Source organism: Pezoporus occidentalis, unplaced genomic scaffold (assembly GCF_034315485.1).
Source record: "Pezoporus occidentalis ecotype Australia unplaced genomic scaffold, CSIRO_AGI_Poc_V1 ctg19, whole genome shotgun sequence".
NCBI classification, from domain to species: domain Eukaryota; kingdom Metazoa; phylum Chordata; class Aves; order Psittaciformes; family Psittacidae; genus Pezoporus; species Pezoporus occidentalis.
The window spans coordinates 13,218,899-13,239,663 of record NW_026913748.1 but is presented as its reverse complement, the minus strand read 5'-3'; the positions used below and the strand labels follow the sequence as shown (position 1 = coordinate 13,239,663).

At 38.5% G+C, this 20,765-nt stretch overlaps 1 protein-coding gene across 9 annotated transcripts in view; it reads right to left on the bottom strand.

Annotated features, from left to right (window-relative positions):
- Positions 1 to 19,800, bottom strand: part of ABCC9 (ATP binding cassette subfamily C member 9) — a 73,884-nt gene extending 54,084 nt beyond the window's left edge. For 5 of the 9 annotated variants that reach the window (XM_062616859.1, XM_062616862.1, XM_062616863.1 and 2 more), the window contains exons 1-8: positions 19,598 to 19,797; positions 14,092 to 14,166; positions 12,389 to 12,554; positions 9,387 to 9,528; positions 8,893 to 9,014; positions 7,705 to 7,871; positions 6,772 to 7,014; positions 2,512 to 2,706 (exon numbers count right to left, since the gene is read on the bottom strand). In XM_062616859.1, the coding sequence (XP_062472843.1) occupies positions 2,512 to 2,706; positions 6,772 to 7,014; positions 7,705 to 7,871; positions 8,893 to 9,014; positions 9,387 to 9,528; positions 12,389 to 12,533 (1,014 nt within the window). In that variant the 5' untranslated portion in view covers positions 12,534 to 12,554; positions 14,092 to 14,166; positions 19,598 to 19,797. Of the gene's footprint in view, positions 1 to 2,511; positions 2,707 to 6,771; positions 7,015 to 7,704; positions 7,872 to 8,892; positions 9,015 to 9,386; positions 9,529 to 12,388; positions 12,555 to 14,091; positions 14,167 to 18,247; positions 18,331 to 19,597 lie in introns of all 9 variants that reach the window. The other 4 variants (XM_062616864.1, XM_062616866.1, XM_062616860.1 and 1 more) reach the window with 3 other exon arrangements.
- Positions 19,801 to 20,765: the final 965 nt, after the last annotated feature.

Sequence of the window (20,765 nt, the reverse complement as noted above, 5' to 3'; positions counted from 1 at the left end):
GAATTTTTTATAGCAGGAAAGTGATAATGAGATCACCATGTCTGCCTTATCTTTAGTTTCGCCATCAAATTCTGATGATTTGTAGGATAGAAATGCTACTAAGTAGAAAATAAACCTCATTCCACCTGCACCACAAAGAAGCTGCAAGACAATATTATTATTACATGTGATTAATTACTTACATTGCATTTGCATATTGTGGAAACAATTCCTTCCAGAATTATAGTCTGGAATTCTGAATAAAATAAGAATATATGTGCCAGTACTCCCCACAAAATAAGGTTTAAATGCCTCAACAGGGGCAAAAAAACCTCACCAAACAAACAACTCTATTTGTTTTAATTTTCTGATATTTATGTTCACCATTCTGCTCTGTTTCATGCAGAAAAGGAACTAAACTACTCCAAGGAAGGCTGTTCCTTTGGTATTTCCAATCCAGCTGGAAGCAGGATATACACAAATTCTTTAAAAAAGAAAAAAGGAAAGAAGGATAAAGCCTGTTCTACTGAAAACTGAAATACCCAGCCTGATTCTGAGATGAAAGGTTTGGGAAGCAAGCCATTACCCACCCTCTTGAAGATTCCTTCATCTCTCTGGATTACTGTCAGCCATCATGAGCCTGCAGGCAGGAGAGGGGTGCTCCAAGCCATCCAGTCTCACCTCACTGCAGTGGCCCCAGCCTCTCCTCACGACACACTCTTCCCTCTGCCACAGGCAGCTGACACCCAAAAGGTGTGTATAAGCACCCAATAGTCTTTTCAAAAGGTCCAATGTCTGTAAAACACCTAAATCCCACCAAAATAATACAACTAAACAGCTCAATGAGCCCAACTCCTTAAAAATGAGGTTGCTTAAGTGCATGATTGGTCAGATAAACATATTTGAAAACTCTTTTTGTAATGTTCTGCTGCATCTGACTTCCCCATGTGTACACAGTGGGGATATCAATAATAAAATGACATTTGTAGATACCTCAATGTATAGAGAGTTCTCATGTAAAAGGGGGAATAAACATAAAATTAAATTAATTCATATTAATTGAAACTAGACATAACTTAAAGGAGAAATGCATAATAGCAAGAGCAACCAAGAGAAAGAGTGTCCAAATCCATAAATTAAAAGCAAATGTATTGTGAAATGTATCCAAGAGAAACAGCGATTGTCACCAAGCCATGCTCTTGGAGTAGTTTCAAGTTTGCCATTGATTTTAATCTTCCCTTTAGATAGTGTTAAAACTTACACACACACACCCCCCCCCCAACAAAAACCTCTACTCTAAAGAGTACAAAAGATAAAGGAAGCTGTCAAGGTGCAGATTCCTAAATCTGAGACTGAGAAATTATCGCTTTTCATGCTAAAATAACTTGTTTCCTGTACATGCAAAACCTCACTATTTTCGAAGCCAAAATAGGCACTTTGCCTTTTAACTCTGTGGCTCAAATCCAATACATAGAGGTTCAAAGATGATAAAGAGCTTTATTTGATAAACTGCACAATTAAACTCTCTTTCAGTGCAATGGCTGAGCACATCTAAAGCCAAATTCAGACCATCAGTCAAGAAAATGAATGTCAGGAGTCAGCAGCCAGAGGAAGATATTTGGATAGTGATGACAGTGAAATGCTTTATCTGGAGGGGAAAATGTTATTCCATTACATACCTATCTGCTCATTCAAATACAAAGCACTTACTGCATAAAGCATACAGGATGTTTCTGTGTCAGAAGACAGATGTAGGAAAATTTCTTCATCATGTCTTCTCTGCTGTCAGCTAGTAAAATAATTTTACCTGTGTCCTTTCACTAGCTACTACTAGGATAGAACTAGGATAGTTCTGTGTCAGATGCTTGCTCAGTGCTCTGAGATCTCTCAAAAATCAGTCTCAGTGAAACTTGAAATGAGCTGTGAGCTATCATATTTTGTGATTTCTAGTATCAAGAATGCCACTAAAGTGGATGCTTTTCAACTTCTCATGCGCCAATGCATTTCAGCAGTATAACCAGTCATAAAGAGGGAGTGACTACTGTCAACTTCCCAGTGGAAAACAGATTCCAGAGAGCTCAAACTTGCCAATGAACTACAAATGGACAGATGGACAGAAATTAAGCAAAATTCACAGGCTCCTACTTGCTGGATGCATCGCTGAGGCACCACCAGCAGATGTCCTGCCTGAAACAAAGAGGCACATTTGAAGAGAAGCAGAAAAGCTGTTCCTTCTCCCTAGAACTGCTGGTATGACTCCACTAAGAGGCAGTCAGTTGGGCAATGGGTGGAAGCCTCCACCACCTGCGTTGCATTCATACCAAAGACTTCCACTATTCAGGTTCATAACTTGACTGTCTCTCACAAAAAACCCTACTAAATTTGCTTGAAAAAAACAATGGAACAATACAATGACAATATCACAGACAATATCATAGACATATAAAAGCATGCATCCAGGCAAATTAAATACCATGTATGAATCTAGAACTACTATTAAACAAAGTCTTTCAATACATGTTGTCAGGTTACCTTTTCTGTTGTATTTGTATTATTGGTTGTATTCTGGAAGCCCTGGACAATGCCAGAAATGCATAATGGCCCAGCAAAACCCAACAAGTCAGCCAAGTAACGGAACGTGCTGCTGAGAAGAATTGGTCGTCCAAAAGCACTATACATGGCTAACCATATGGAGGGACTCCGATTGGGCTGGTCTGCTACCTTTTTCTAGAAAACAGAGAAACAGGTATCACTGCATCAAGAACAGACCTCCCTGACAACTTCCATTTTATTCCTGCCTGGATGCCCAAATGGTTCCTGAAGGGTGTTTTGGGTAGGTGAGGTAGCAAATATGTTATAGGTATCAACAGATTTCTGAGATAACTGTTTTCTCACGGCTAAATCCTACCACTTTTCTGAACCTGTGAACACAGGAATGCAAACACAGATTAATCAAACTGGCATTTAGCCCTTGCTACTTGTCACATGTGCACTCAGGAAAAGGTCTGACCTTTCCATCCTTTGCTCATGGGGGTAATCTTGGCTTTCACAGTAGCTGTGAAACCACTTGATCCAGTAAAGGCTTCCAATGGGAGAAAGGGATTAAAGAAAAAAACGTGCACAGACACCACAAGAATATAGTTTAATTTAATTTATCTGGACTTTTTTTCTATCTCTTGCATGCCTTCCAGGAAGACAAAATTCAGCTGATCTCTTAATTACTGTGCTCAAAAAGATGAAGCAGGCTACATTGGGAGGTAAGACTAAATCAAGGCTAGAAAGCCTTCAGTTCTGTGAATTGATGCAGTATCACAACTCCTGCCCTAAAACACCAACCAGCAGTTACCCTTTATCTAGTCAGAGGAATTCTGTTATTTATGAGATTCTCTTAATCTGTAGAAGAAAGAGTTTTACTGAACAGATCCATGGTCTGCAGAGCACTTCCCTGTGCTCCAGGCAGCAGCTTTTGACACTTCAAAAAAGCATCTGTCATTTTTCAAGTAGCACACATGCTTGCAAGTTGTAACTCAAGCCAAGCCCTCTTGACTGTTCACCAAGACATTTTAAGTATAGCCCGGTAATAACAACTCCCTACCCCCACAAATTAACCAAAGAAAAGCCAGTATGAGGTACCCTGCTGGGCTGCCTCATGTCTCATTTTCTCTTTTCTCATTTTTTCTTTTTACGCCTCTTTAGCAGTGAGATAGATTACGTGCATGGTGCCAGAAATGTACAAGTGTAGAGGAGGGCCAGATCGCTGTTTACTGGCTTCTGGAGACTAGGCCAGCCTAGTCATACCCAGCGCCAGGAAGCTTGAGAAATAAGCAACATATAGACAAATTAGAGCTAACATTTCAGAAACTGCTAAGAATAAAACTGCAGCTTCTGATGAGGCAAACAGCACATGCGAGTTTCCCAGATAAAAGGCTCTGAATTTGTTGCCTAATGTGTTTTGAGCTAGACTGCACTTACAGGGGCTACTGTCATCCTTCTGAAATAAAAGATATGCACTTTAACAGTGTGATAGGAGCTAAAGTAACTCATCAGAAAAACACATTTAAGTAAGCATACTTACCAAAAGAGGTTGTTTTACTTGTAGTTTTATAGTATCTTCAAATTTGAAAGGACATATGCTATGTTCTTATACACATTCCAAGCACAAACTACATATAAAACCAGTAACGATCTCTATTTTACAGTAAGAGTTGGAAGGATTTTGCAGTAGTGACTACCAGACTAATAGTTGATCACTAGTTATTTAGCATCGTATTGTATTGTTTTATATTACTTAATATTATAATAAATTACTGATAACTGGCTTTAAACTTCTATATATTATACAAGAAAGTGACAGTACTTGATACTTTGAAAAAATTACTTGTAACTGAAGAATTTTGAGTAGTGAATGTATTCACAATGCTAAGACATGCTTGATGAAAATTTGAAAATGTAAAAAACCTAGAACAGAATAGTGAATTTAGTTTTGACACTGAGAAGTGTTAGCTTGGGTACTGTGTCAGTGGGCAAACCTTTAAATGGCAGGAGCCAGAAGAATTCTGTCTAAATAGCTGGGTACGGATTTCAGGAGTTATCTACTGACATCATGGTTATGCAAGTGACAACAATGCTATTTTAGCAGAATATAGCAGTGATAAAAAGTTAATCTCAGTCCCTCTAGTTTACACTCATATATGACTGGGACTAAAGATTGGAAAACAGTGATTTTGAAAAAAGAGTCATCAAAATTCAACCTGACTCATTTAACTCATGCTACTAGTTGGTACAGAACCTCAACTGGTTTCAATTTTTGTAGCATGCAGAAGGGATAGCAAGGCAATGCCATGTGAGTCATCTCAAAGGCATTTTACAATACAGAATATTCATGGTCATGTTGAGCATCTTTCATCAAGGCATGATAAGAAGGGTTTGGAAAAGAACAGAAGCTTGCTTTCTGCAGGGCCATGGAGCACAGCTGAGATCAACTCTCACCAGGCATAGGCAGGGATAACCCCATTTAATCCAGAGGATTCTGGGGGGCTCCCCTCACCAGCTGCAGAAGATTAGTGTAAAATACACTCCAGCAGCAGAGACAAGTGACATACCAACTCATGCAGATTGCGGACCACGCTTCAACCTGGAGAATTTTCCTAATTCTGTGGTTGTGTTCTGGCCAACATATTTCTCTGTTGGGAATGAACTGCAGTGACTTTCACTGCCTGCCTCTTTGGATTGGCTTTAGCCCTTTGGTTTACTTTATCTGTGAGTATCAGTTTACTTTAGAGTTACAGCCTGTTTTTGAAGATTGGCACAAATGTACTATAGGCTGTGGTAATCTCAAGACTTCAAACAACAACGGAAACCAAAATATCTGATGTAAGACAGCTTTATAAATGTAGGCGCATGTAACAGCATGGGTACCTATGCAAGTCATAATACATGCATGACACACACCAAGGGAAACTACACACTGAAAGTGTGTTCATGCACCTGAGCAATAGCACTCTTAACTTGCATTTTGGCATCTGAACCACATATCTGTGCAGGCACACACAGTGTCTGCAAATGTAAATGAGCTACAAACAAATGCCTGCACCCAGTCGTCATGGCTGTCATTAAGAATGGCACAGAGAGTCAGATTTTTGGGGTATGCAGGTGCCTAAGACTCTGGCTTCTTAAAGTAGAATTTAGGCATCAAATGCTTCTTTAAGGAGCTGGCCTAGGGGATGCACTTCTTGCTATAAATAGCTCAGTTCCAGTTACTCAGTAGTCTTCTGCTTACAGCAGAAGGGTCTTGGTCTCTAAGCATTGAATACAAAAGGAAAGAGAAGCAACCTAAATCTATTAAAATAGAAATAATTGTACTGATTATGGTTTCATTTCAGAGGGCACAGAAAGGAGCCTGCAGCTCCATCAGTTGCTGTGAGCAGAGAGCTGCTCCTCCTGGCTTTTCTTCACATTGCAGTTCTAAATCATATCCTGTGTGGAAGCCTGTTTCTCTGGTGTGTGCAGGAACAGGATTGGTATGCTTTTGTCCTCTGGGCTACATTTTCCAAAGTGGCCTCTGAATGACGGTATTCTCTCTGTTTATGCTTGAGAATGGATATGCATGTAAAAATCAGGGATGCAGGCCGTCAAATCCTTCCTCCTTTCTGCAAAACAAAATCTTCCTGTCTTTGTCAGGAATCACCAGCTTGAAGCACAAATGAAACACCAGAATTTTGCCTAAATGTATTCAGAAGTTTTTCTGGAAACTCCTGCCCTAGACAGTGAATTTGCCCACCATGAATTTTGCACCGTGTCTGGCTGCGATGGAGTTAATTTTCTTCATAGCAGCCTGTCTGGCGCTGTGTTTTGTATTGGTGACATAAAATGCTGTTAAGACACAAGTGTTTTGGCTATTTTTGATGTGTGGTTTTGGCTATTTCTCTTTCTGGAGGAAAAAGTGAAGATGAGTGTTTCCAGCTGAAACTATGGACAGAATGTCGTCTAATTTAAGATGCTGCCATAAGAGGATAAGATTTAAACAATGCTTTCACTTTTAAAATGAAAGCTAGCAAGTCTGTTATGGTTTTAGTTTTCAGTTGCTCTCAATCTGGCAACTCTCCCCTGCTGTAAATTCACTTAAAACTAAACAGTATCCATTGGATTGGAACTTCCTAACCTAAGTTTCACTTCGGAACAAACAGTCCCAAGTTAAAGATTCCTAAAACTAGGATTTCATAAAAGCAGAATAAATTCAAAGTGACGCTATAGTTTCTAAGGCCAAAGAGTGAAATGAACATCTTTGGTTACCTTTTGTTCCTCATACGCTTCTTTAAGACAGACATAATTTGTCAGTGCTCTCATTGCAATTGGAAGCTTTCCGATTGCCTTCAGGTCCACAGGTTTCTTGTGAGCAGATATAATAAGAGTATTCATCCACCAATAAGTCGCTTTTGAGAGCAAGTTGACAAATGGCTGCAGAAACCTCACCCCCAAGTCCTGTAGATCCTCTGGTGGCTTTACTTTCTGAGGGTTCATGAAAAAAACATACCTCTGGAGAAGAAATAGAGAGCCTGTGATCAGGAATGATCTTTAGTAAAAATTATGTAATTTAGTAAAAATTATGTAATTTAGTAAAAATTATGTATAATACAACTATGGTGTCAAAACAGTATTTAAAGGTAATCTACCTTGAATTTAAATATAAATTTGCATGTAAATAAGAGCATTTCCATTTTGACAGCATAACTGGCAAGAAATTGAGCAATATGGAATGTGTACACAGCTCTATAGCCTATCAGTACAGCAAAACCAACATAAAAGAATTCTTGAGATATAACTGTATTTTAAGTTATTATGGGTAAGAACATATGCTAAGTTATACATTCACTACATACACAGTTTATCTGCATTAACATAGCATATACTGTATAGCTTCCATTCACATATATACCCTTACATGCACAAATATGCATGTGTATCTATATAAATCGTATGTACTCTCTGTGTGTATATGTATACACAGGCACACACACATATGATGTCTAGGGGACACATTAAGGACATATATTTTAAGGAGATGACTGCTCCCATTGATTTCTATAGAATTAACCAGACATTTATAGTTAAGCTAAACTTGGGCCTACACTTGACACAAGCCAGAGTTATTGAGACTAAAGACCCATCTTTATCCCCAAGATACTACAGGTATTTTTTTCATATCATGATAAAGAATCCACATACCCTAACTCGAATGACATTGATCTCCACAGCCATAAGCAGCCCATAGAGAATGACCATAATTCCAGTGATGCAGAAACGCAACTGAGAAAAAGGCACACCATCCTGGCAGTATCTGACAAGCTTGATCGTTTTGGTGACAAAGGCCATTATCCAGTAAAGAAAGAGAGCTGTAAAAAAGGTGCACATGCATAAATAAATAAATACATAATCACACCTGTGCTGCAGAAATGTTGGCTCTCTCAAACAGACTTATTCCATGGTTTTGTGGAACGCAGCCATGGTGACCCTCTTTGTCACCAGTCTGCAGGCTGGCAATTCGTGATCTCAGCCAAAGTCAGGAACTCAGATTCAAGAGATTTGCTTAGCAGTTCCTTTATCCAAGTCATTGTTCTCTTTCCTGGTGCCATGTGAGGTGATAACACCCTTCAAAGAGATCCACAATGGTGGATCTTTGCACAATTACAAAAGTCCACTAAAGATATTCTGGAGGGGAACATTGTTATTCAAATTAAGTAAAAGTCACTTAACTTTATAAATATATCCTTTGAAAAAACAGGATGCATCCCAGATAAGAATATGGATATGTGCTCATTTTGAAACAGAGTTTATAAAGTTTAATTATATCCTGCAGCATGGCTGGCACCTGTCAATGGCTCATTGAGGTTGTTGAGTTGTAAGTAATTTGGATAGTATATTTGTATGAAGCATTACCCTGCTATGCTAGTCAGATTCTTCTGACCATCTCCTGACTGAGAAAGTAAACTCAGAAGCAAACTGGGTAATCTCAAAAGCAATTGCAAAGGATGCTGAGAAACAGTAGCCATCTGCACAGGATGGCTTGTGATCAGACAACTATTAAAAGTGACCTTTCGAAATAGCCCTTTCAAATGAAAGCAAGATTTTGCCTCAAAATAATGAGCAGTGTAAAAAATACCTAAAAGCTCATGCTAGAAATATGATAGGCATACAATTTGTTTCCTTTTGTAATAATTTTTAAAAACAATTTTCATTGCATACTTTATAAAAGGTGCAGTAACTTCTACAATAATAGTAATTTGAAGAGCAGAGAATTATTCCTCTTTCTTTTAATAGTCTCACACATTTCATATATCAATATACCCCAGATGATTTTGGCTAAACTGCTGGGGTTTGTAAGGTTTTGTACATAAATATCAGAATGAGACTTACCCAACAGTAGCTTTGGGAAGTTAGATGTTTCAATATTATGGTAATAGACTATTGATACAGTGGCAGCCACAAATCCCATTATAGCTGGTAGAAAAAGATGCAGATGGCGTGATTTCATTTGTCTGAAAATAAACAAGGTATGAATTAGTGATTTTGAGGTCTCTTTTCAATGTAACATTTTGAAATTCCCAGGTGTTCGGCTATTTAAGAGGAAAAAATATGATTTTCCTAGAGATAAAAAGGTATTTTCCATGTGAATGTTTCAAATTTTGTCAATATTTACTTGACATTATAGCTTGAGAGAAGAATAACAAAGTGCTAAGAACAGTCATTTCATTCACCTTCATCTCATGAAAATCCTGACAGGTCATGAAATTATGCCCCATTTTTTGGGGGAAAAACTCCTTACGCCTTACTAGCCAGCCCATTACATATTATCACTAGACACTAATGAACACAGTTACTTTGGCCATCCATCAAACAACCTCACTTACGTATCGGAAACTATTCCCTCTGCTATTTCACACACGTGTACAAACAGTAGGGTGAATGTCAGGATCCACCGCAGGTTGTGCCCAGGGAAGTGCAGCCAGGTATTGTGGTGAATCTGGACTTTGGAGCTTTGGCTTCCCCAGCCTAGGAAATAACAGTAATGAAAGAGGAAAGTTATCACACAGCCAGACCTCGAGTGACCTGGTTATCAGTTCCCTACTCTAATCCATAGGTCATAGTTACTGGTATACAATCAATGCAAAAATACCACAAGACTATGGGTGCTGTTGTTACTAATAAGATGACGAGGGGTGTCTGAGTTGCCATGTAGCCCCCCATAATTTCAATCTAACTCTATAGACAATGGGACAACAGCCTTCTCACAATTGTAACCAAAGATAAGAGATCCCTGGCCAAGAACAGAGATGAGAAAACCAAAATAAACATCTCAGAATCTTGGCCTCGCAACAGGGACTGACAGATCTTAATTCATGGCGTCACAGTGTTTCTCCTAGCCGCAGACAAGAATGGGCAAAGATTCCAATTGTTATGGTCAATGAGACCTCAAATAAATACATTTACTTCAAACAAATAACATTTATTATCTCTGTTTCAGGCACTGTCTCAGGGGATGCTGAATGGCAATTTCTCAGTCTCAGCTCCTCAGGCATGGCCCAGCCTTCTTGCCCTGTGCATTCTTGGCACATTAAAGCTCCCAGCACAGCACCAGCACTCAGCTAATTCAATCAACAAATTAATCTTGAATCTTATTTCCATGTCATCACCTCAGATGGCACCTATCCTTTTCAGGCAAGATCCTGTCTGAGGCCAGCAACCTGGCAAGAAGCAGGGCACTCAGGAATTGAGAGAAATGGCAGTGTTGTGGGGAGCTGAGGACTGACTAGGAGTCATGACAGTAAGTCTTGTCCTGCATGTTGCTTTGCCTCTTGTTCCTTTCTTCCCTGCTAGAGGGCTGTCCTAATTCAGTCAGCCTACATGGCTGCACATGTTCCTCTTACATGTAGCTCCTGGAACTCCCTGACAGAATTTCCAAAGCCCATAGAGAATCTCAAGAACAGCACGTTTTGGGGAAGTAAAAAAAAACAACCTAAAAATATCCCCCCCCCCCCCAAGCTGAGTTTAAAATCCAGGATATGCTTTCGATATGCATGGATGCAGCATCTTATCATGTCTAGAAGCTCATCAGGTGACTCAGAAACACCTAAACCAGAATGCAGGTTTATTAATTCTTAGAAACTGTCAGGATTTTACCACTTCATCCTTGTTTAATATGCAAAACACCACAGGAACAAAATGTTCTCTCTTCTCCATATCCGTCTCAAGCATTTTCCAGTTTCCTGAGATTTTCCTAATCTAACATGGCTTTCTTTGACCTTGCTCCTATCTTTGTCTCTCCCAAGCTGCTTTTCATTATTTCCTCTTTGCATCTGCACAAATATGGTTCATCATCAATTTTCAGTTTTGGAGTCAGTCAATACTGTGGACTCCAGCTGGCTTTTAATGCTCTGTTCAACAACTATTTGTCCTGATAATTAAGGTACAAGATAGAAAACAAAGAATTACATACAAAGAATGACAGGATCATAGAACATACATAACACAAAATTTAAGCTATTTTTTTTTTCATTTTTTCTAACATTGTTAGAAAACAGATGGAATTTTTAGTGGCTGCAATATTATTTCAAAATTAATTGGCTAATACCTGTAAGGAAATTAAAGTGTCTTTCTACCACTCAATGCGTAACACAGATTGTCGTAAAAGATTCCCTCTGCTCTAAAACCTTGCATTGCATTTCCAGCAAACACTTCTGCATGTAAGCCCATGTAATTCAAGGATGACTTGCCTCTCACCTCAAAGAGCGAGCCAGCAGTGAAATAAAGATCCAGCACTGTTGGAGAGAGTTCTCCATAATTCCTACAATTTTTCCCAGTCTTTAGTTACTCTTTTTGTTAGAACTTGTGTCTTACTCCCCTCCTCAAAGATTTAATTAGTTTACAGTCACTGGATCTTGTTATCCTTGATTGGTAGGTACTGTATGTCTCAGCCCACAGGATCCTGTAGCCTATTATTCAATCACTTCAGAGTCTTTTTGCATAGTGGAAGCCCTTAAATCTTTAGTTCAAATATAGTCCCAAATTAAGATCTTCCTCATAGAAGAAACGCATTAGTATGTATATACATGACACCAGAAAGGTAACATGGAATAACTGATATGCCATTTCTCATGCAGTAATAATACATATTGCCTATTGACAATTATTCAAGTCTCTTTATCTCTTATGATCAGTTAAAATGCCACTGTTTGACAGCTCTGAAAAATAACTGCAAATAACTGGGATAAAGAGACAACTATAGAGAAAAAGTCTAATTAGAGTTCTAGTTTAGATGGGGATTTTTACAAGTGAGTTAGAACCACTTCCCTGTCCTAAATTCTTTAAGACAGATTTATCATTTCCTATCTTCACTGTTGTGGAAAAATATTATCTCTTTTGCTCTACTTCTGTTTACAAATATTGGTAAAAGAAGAAATAATTCTGTTTTAAAAGTTTCCTACACTTTTCCTAGCATTAGATCCAAGTTGCACGTTTTGGATATTCTCTCAAATTCATGTAACTTAAAGGGAATCCAGACCCACTGCCCTAAGTCTCCTAATACCCAATAATAGCAAGGGTTGCAAGTTGCCAATTTCAAATCTGAGTAAAACTTCTCCAGAGAGACGTTTCAAAGCATTTGGATCTGTTTCCTCTGGTTTTTAGCCATCTTTTCATGCTGTTTAGTTCAGATTTGCTTCTAATATCCCCAACATTTCAAGCGGGCTGGCGTCATGTGCTCTGGGTCAAGCCATTCTGTCTTTTTTAAATTTAGCAAATACAAAGCATCAAATGGTTTGCACCACAGGCCTCCAAGCACGTATAAACATGACTGAGTATAAATACATGCTTAAGCATTTGTAGAATTGCACAGCTCCATTGAATAACTCACCAATGAATAAAATTGGGAAGGTGATAAATAGCAAGAAGACATGGGGAACCAAGTTGAGGGCATCCACAAAGCAGACATTTCTTAGGACACCAGCACTGATGTTATAGGCTGAAGCATTGTCATTACCACAAAATGCAAGCCTCATTGCTTCCAGAAGGTCTGATGACTACAAAAAAAAGAGAGAATAGTTAACTACCAAGACTGCTAGCATTCCCTTTAGCTAAACACAAAATGAACAGACAGATACAGAAGGAACACACTGAACAACCCATACAGAATAATTCAGTTGTATTTTGAAAATTCTTTTGTGCTCTGTTGAGTATAAGTACATTAGAATGAAGGCTGTGTTTATGTTATTTGTATGCAGTTATTGTTATTTATTCTTTATTATAAGTACTATTACAGTATGCTATGTCTTCTACTGTTCATTATATGCACAAATGCAATGCTGCAAATGCTTTATAAGAATATAGAGAAAGAACAAAAACGTTTTGGAAAAATACATTTCAATTTCTCATGAGAAAACTCAAACACACATAAGCTGACTCCTGTGTGTCACTGCTTATTTGATGAGCTAACATTCTCTGTGCAACATCTCTGTTTATACAAGTTGTTGCATTACATTCTCAATGCAAGCTCTGAACCTTTGATATTTGTGATTTGGCAGGTTTGCATTCACTGATATTTCGTATTTCTTCATTGTCCCATAGAAAAATGGTCACATACATAAGTCATGACAGATAATTGCCAAACTCTCAATCAAAGTGGATTGTAATGAAGATTGCATAGCCAGTAAATCAGCATTTGTGCTTGATCCTGCAAATCCTTATGCATGTGCTTAGTCTCATCTAAGCAGTTCTCTGGCTTCTGTGATTTCTTAGGAGGTTATCTTTGTGCAATGAGATAAGCTCATGCATTCATGCTTGCAGTGTGGGCCATCGAATGAGCAAGAGATATGTCCAGCTTCTGGCTTTTATCAACCTCTTCATCGTTTATTTTTTCATTCTTCTTTATAAGAAGATGAAACAAGACTGCAACCACAATGTTTCCTTAAGGACTTCTTTGCCCAAGACTTACACACAGCAACATAGTGCTTTACAGTATGTTGGGTAAACTCATTTGCTCACCTGTTTTTTTTCCTAAATTTTACATACTAAAATGGAAAGGATATCTTCAATTAAGCAATGCGTATGTATGCTTTGGTGAATGCATCTTTCTGCAACAATATTGGCATTAATGAGTTCTATGGAATCAGAACAATATAGACATGCGAAAAATGCATGAACAGATTTTTTTTAAAAATATACTTGATTAAGGAGAAAAAGGTTCTTCTTCATTCCTCAAACGTTCATATTATTTTGATGAGCCTTGCTGTTTAAACAAGGTAGCATAACAAGGTAAGCATAGACCACTCAAGTACTCCCTTAGAAAGAGCAGAAACATAGATCTTCAAAACAATACAGAATTCAAAGAGGAACTTTCTGCTAAACTCACTTTTTGCTTTTAATTGTTTTTTTTCTGGATCTGAAAAGCATAATCCATATTGAAATACATCAGTGGAATTTGTAAAGGAGTTTCATCAAAAAGAATGTGATAAATGCAGACCCTTTTCCAAACACACTAGCAATTTATGGTCTGAGATTTGCCATAACTGAGACTTGTATGGTGGACCACATCCTGCAAAAATGCATGCATGTACTTACTGTGGTACAACAGCTGACAGGCAACCCACTCAATCTTCAGTAGAAAACAGTTTGATGGAGACGTTGGACCATTCTCTAGAATGAACAGAGTGGTATGACCACTATCATTCTATCATTTTATTTTTAAACAAAAATAGATTCATAAATGCATATGATGACTAGTAACAAAAAAGAAACATCTGTGAGCTCTGTCTGAATAGACTGCGGAGTTATTAGCAAAACAAATATGAAACTTAAAAAACAACTACACAGAGATTGTTTTTAATTTGTTAAAGCTTGACATGTCCCCTTTAAGGGAAACATAATGGTAATGTTAATCTCTTGAAAATCAGAAGTGTTGCTTCCTCATTTTTATTGAAGGTCAGACGTCCAAAGGAGTTCTGCTGGGAATTTTCCTCCCTTTCCCACAAAGAGGACTCTTTTCTGAGGCAGCATAAGATGCTTTTGTGGTCTAGTTATCGGATTGGTACTGAAAGGCAGAAGGATCCTGGGTTCAAATGAGCACTGAATCATTGACTTGCACTGTAGCTTTTGGCTTTTGGTCAAAAATAAATCTTGGAGAAAGGATTAAAACTATACAGCTCTCAAGGAAAATACATCTTTCAAGAATTACATCTGAGTCTTCACAAGAATATGTACTGTGCCTGGTTTTGCGATGGAGTATGTCCAGCAATGTAGTCTTAAAACCCACTGTGCTTTACATGTTTGCAGGGCTGGGGAAAGAATCTGGTCTCATCGTTAATATTGATGTATAGAGACAGTGCCCATAATACTAATGATAGTTTCCAAGAGCAGGTATAATAAGCAGTCTATCCACAATACTTTTGTTACAGGTTCATTTCCAAAATGAGGTAGAATTTAATGGTCTTCTCTTAAAATTAAAAGAGAAAATTGAACAGGCTAGGTTGGTTAGTTTATAAAAAAAAAAAAAAAACACAGAAAATTGAAAAGATTGCATTGCCAGTGAAATGAGATAGGCTAACTGGCAATAAATTCTCAAGTTTCTAAATCAGAGAACACGTCTTCATTATTCAGAACATCCAGTTACCATGTTCATTAAACCTCCACAGGTTTCAAATCTATCAAAACATTCTGGTCAGTGTCATAGTATTGGTTGACCCTATTCGGCTTATGATTTAGCCTCATAAAACGCCCACCAGGAACAACTTCCCTTTTCAGCAGCACCAACTTCAGGACACACATCTAGTATGGCACTGATAGGGAACAGAAGAGATAAAAATTGTAGAATCATTAATAGTCCAGTGATGCTTGCTCCCTTCCTTTTTTCCATCCAATTGTCTATCACCACTGTGCTAGAAATGAACTATGACTGGACGCAGAGGAATCTTGTTCTGCATCTGTTGATGTATACCAATTTTCCTAGACACCTGCTGTTTACACAGACAAGCTGCTAGTAGTTCTTTGTATCATCAAAAGCAGTGTATAAGTATACACTGCAGTACTTTAGAGCTCTAAAATAATTTTATGTCCAGTGTGCTTCACAGGGATCAAGAAAAGTCATTCCCTTCCCATCCATTTTTGGTGCAAAAGGCAGATCCAATACACCCTCCACAGTTCTTCCCATATACTGGATGAAATTTTACTGAGATGTAAGGAGGATACTTTGCATTAACAGTCCATGTGAGTGACTTCCCATTCAGTGTGAAGCTGGAATTAGCCAATATTTTCTGCTGCATCAGGGAATGCCTCATTTTCATTGCCTCAAGGTTTAACATGCTGTGTTCATTTCCAAAGAAGGACAGAAATAAGAGCCCCTAAGGCAGAAGAACAAGCCCTTGATTTCTCTAGACAGACATTACGGGCCATATTAAACAACACTTGTGCAGTTCCACCAAAGTTAATAGGAGTTGGACTGTGACAGGTTTCCAGATTCAATTGTTCATCCAAGGAAACAGTGTAACCTTCGGTCTTCTTCAAAGGAAAATTTGATAATATAATGGCAAAGATTCTTGTGCCCACATCCCGTGCTTGCAAAGTTCAGCACAGCTACAGATGTAGGCACTCTTTGGGCTGCAAACAGTGCAAGTAGCATGTTCAAAAGCTTCAGACTTTTGAGAGACTAAGTTGCATTTTTAAACAGTATTTCAGTATTGGGAGTTAAGGATAAGAGGATCTTAAATACTTCTAAAAATTGTCAGGTTTTAAAAGGGCTCAGCTATACTGATTTGCATTGAGTTCTACTTTTGAAAATTTTCACTGAGAAAACTGAACCTGGATATTAAGACAGTTTGGAAGATCTTGACTGCAGATAACCAATACAAGGCAGAGTGAAAAGACCCTATTCCCTCTTCTACTGTAAAACAGTAAGATTTCATTTCATGAAATGAAAATGTGAAAGGTAAGAACAACAAATTTAGAAAAAGCATTAAGAATTTCACTTGTTCTTACTGTTGTATCTCCAACTGCAGATGGATAGGAGGATGGAACACTCTAATGACTGATCACTGACCAAATTTGGTTATTTTAATAATAATTAAACTATTCTTCCCCTGGCTTTAACTCTCCTGGTAAGCCAGTGCTGGGCTTCAAGCAGAACTAGATCTGTAGAGAGGTGAATACAGGTACCTTGCCTGTGTGTTGGAAGTGCTGTTTGTTTTGCTCAGTGCTGAGCATTGTGCAAATATGTAATTAAATGCACTGACAACTTTTTCTATTTTTCCTGCGCACCAGTGGTTGATGCTGGTGCAAAGACAGAATGCTGACCACACTAAACAGCAACTGTAATGAATAGCCACGCTGAAGATCTTTGAATCAGCCCTAAGCGAGTCAGAATACAGCATTGACTCAAGATTTCCCACAGTGTAGCCAAAGGTGATCTTCTCCTTACTAAAAATGAGGAGACAGACTTCTTAGACCCCAGTTAGTATACAGGGAAAGATCAAAGGGGAAAAACTGGGCTGCAGAACCACACGAGGAGAAATTTAGAGACTTCTGTTGTCAAGGGATTGAAGAAATAAAAGCAGTTATTTCTGCACCCCAAAGAGGTTACCACATCTTATAGCAGCAGTTGACCTCCTAAACCTGACAAAACCCTTTCCTTGGTAACACTGGCAGCAGCACAAAGCTGGGCTTCCTGGGACTGTACATAAGTGAATTAAGCAGCAAAGCCAGATGGTTTTATCCTCTCCAGCAGATTGTTGCTATAGGCAGCTGCCTGCTTCACTGTAAGCTATGCCATCAAGTGGAGAGCCACACAAATATTATTTCAGCCTCAGAATTTGTGGTCTTCATCACCATGGTGCTGTTCCCTAGATAAGAAGCCCTGCTCACAGTAAGCTTAACACTGGTGTGGAGTTGTTGCAGCTGCCATACTTCAATTCCGAAGTTGGCTCATGCATAACTACCTCAAGGGCCCATGAACCATAGGACATAACAGCAGAGAAATTTCCACTAGTTTTTTTAGCAATTTTTTTATCTGTGGGTCCTAAAGGAAGGGATAGTCACTGGAAAGCAAAGGCCTCTTCTTTTCATACAGGTTGCCAAGACTTTTCTCTAAGCTTATGTTCAGATTGGAATCTTTGGAGCTGAAGGTTTCTTCACAGGCAAGTTTCAGCTCCCCTTTACATAATTTGGGAATCTGATTCCCTGTTGGTTTATTTTAATGAGGATGTGAATCATCTGAACAGCAGCTCACCCTGCAATGAAATAATACCTAAAAAAGCTTGTGTCCTTTGAACATTCAAATTTTAATGCTAAAATCCCCATCACTGGCAAGTTGAGACTTTCTGAATGGGGGCTAAGGTGTACAGTTATAGTGATGATAAGATTAAAAGAAACCAGTACAAATGAGAGTCAGGAATAAATACTGTGAATAAGAAAAAGGTTTTTGGAAGAAAATGATAGGACAAATTTGTAAACATGAACATGACATAGCATTGAATCTAAACACAAGTCTCATGTTAGTAAGCATAAATGGGGATTCTCAGGGCACTAAGCCAGTTCCTGAGATATATTTTCCACAAGCAGTAGTGAAGAAGACAACTGGAAAACAATTGAGAATTTAAATTTCCATGAAAATTATGAGCACATCCTCACCCAATGCAAAACTGTAAGAATCCCTGTTAAAGACATTTTGATTACCTTAGGGTCTTTTAAAGTGGACATAAAAGTTGTCATACTCAAGATTTCATCTTACCTGGATTATCACTCTGTTCAGCATGCTTTGCGAGATATTTATGACTATATAGAAAAGAGTATAAATACAGTCCTCAGGTAGACCTTATTTGGGGGAAATAAGAATATTTTGAAAAACATTTATTTCAGTAGTTCTGCTGCCTATATTAAAAAGAAACTAACAGCTGCACTTACTAATTAAAATATATCATCTTACAGAGCATTCTTGGGTATCAGTTCAGATTTTTTGGGGGGCAGTGTCTTACATATAATGTCCATATATGCACATATACATGTATATATGTACGTGTACAAAAATAGTCAGTTCTTATCTTCTGAATAATTAAGTAATTACAAAAGCAATAGCTTGTCTTCTTGAACGTCACAGAGAAAATTTTAATTAAGAACAAATGATGAAGTTATAGGTTTGGATAAGCACAATGGAAGGCCTCACTCTGAGTTTTGCCACAGATTTTAGGTTAATGCTCTGAATCTTTTTCCTTTCTAGATACAAACCTATTTGTTCCTACTTTCCTAAAAGCAATCTAATGTGATCTATATGCAATCTGTGAACCTAATGCAATCTATGTGATCTCCAGTTATGCATTTTTTGCAGAGTTCTGATAAGGTAAAGGCAAAAAGTGCTGCCCCTTTAAAATCTATTTTATAAAAAAATGACCCTTCACAAAATATCATTTTACTTTTTATTCCTATTTAAGTTGTGACCACCTACTGTAGATAGACCCAACTTCCTTGCTAATCACTGTCTCAGTTTCCTTGGGCCTCAAGGTGATGAATTACCTGCAAATTACTTGTCGGTGACTGCCGCATATCAGCAGCCCGATCCAAACCTTACTGAAGTCAGTGCAAAGAATCTCATTGACTTTGGTAGGATTTTGAATCAGGCTCCAAACACAGAGAAAATCACAGCAGCAGTGGTGCTAAACAGGCTAGTGGCATTGAAAAGCATTTCACACAAACATCTGCAGTGATCTCCCACATCTAATACATTGCTTTTTTTTTTGGTAAGCTGCTTAACAGAATGCAATTTCCAACATCAGCCTGCTACCCTGCCTGCTGTAAAACCTTCGACTTCACATGCCAAGACAGGACAGCTTATAAAAAGAAACATAACCCTGTGAACAGCGGCAAAGAAAACAGCAGGAGGGGACGGTAAAGGCTGAGAATGCCTGCGGATGGAAAAGGAAAAGGGAAAAGAGACTGGAGTTGTAATCCCAGGAAAGAACGAGGCACAGCCCTGTCCCACAAATATAAAGGGAAGGAGGAGGAGGTGGTTAGTGGGAGATAATGGGGGAGGGTCATCGCATGCCCCGTTTGGTTGCTGAATGTTAGATCAAACTCTATAGCTTACCTTTGTAAACACAAAAACAAAATACCAACCCAATTGTCACTCGGTTGTGCTATGTGATCAATATCATCCCGATGGCAGGATTTTCCTCCACTTAGTGAAGCTGCTCCAAGCCCTGGAGTGGATTATTTTTAGGCTGGTGATGGGAAGATCAGCTGCTGCCTCCTATCGAGTTTCCAAAGTGCATAAACTCTTCTTGTCTTTCTCATACGCTGAAGGGGGCAGGAAACTGGGAAGAGACAGGCAAGCAAAAAACACCAATTTTTCGCCTCCTGAAGCTACGGTCCCCTGGGATTTCTTCTGCTTGCTTTTATTTTCGTTTTTTTTCCTCACTGGAGTAGTAAGATTCCAAAAAGCTGCATTACAGCACATGGACTATTAGCACGTGGCTATTCCAAAGTAATTGATTTAGACAAGATAGTCTAACTTTTGACAAGCTTGCAGAGATTCAGCTTTTGATTTCTTTCGAAATAATCTTGGATAATTTGACATCATTTTGCATGTCTCCCATCATCATGAGCAGAAGAGAAAAAGAAGCCTACTCAGATATTTTACTTTACCCTAGATCCCTCCAGACTCTTCTGCTTAAAACACAAATTGCGCTTTTTGATCACACAGATCTACTTCCTTCAAAACACACTTTTTTTAAATTGCAATAAAATAAAAAACAAATTTGATGCTCATACCAGGAATATAGTTTCCAATAGAATATTCCTTATTTACATGGGATAACATTTTTTGGCTGCAAAACCAGCAGAGCTGTTCAGTCCTTAGGTACCAGAGCTGGAGGCCCTTGGGACAGAATTTGCTTAGAGCTTCCAGAATCCCGAGGTTGCAACTAGATCACTAGAAAGCAAATGGTTTACAATGGATTGAGGTCAAAGATGTTTTCATGCCACAAAAGGGATTACAGTGAGCTCTGAGTTTAGAATATAGTTGGATGGCTGAGGCCAAACACTGGCAGGACTCACCAAAATCTTGGCAAACTCAACTTGTTCCTTCTCTGATGTTTCCTTACCTGACGACTGTAGGGATAAGAAATCAGAAACCTCAGATCTAGAGAAAATTAGCGCCTTTTGTTATCTCCCACTGACTCAAAACAACAGAGCATTACACTGAGGCAGTCCTCAGCAGGCCTCCACAGCACTTGAAGTCTTTTATTGCATTCACT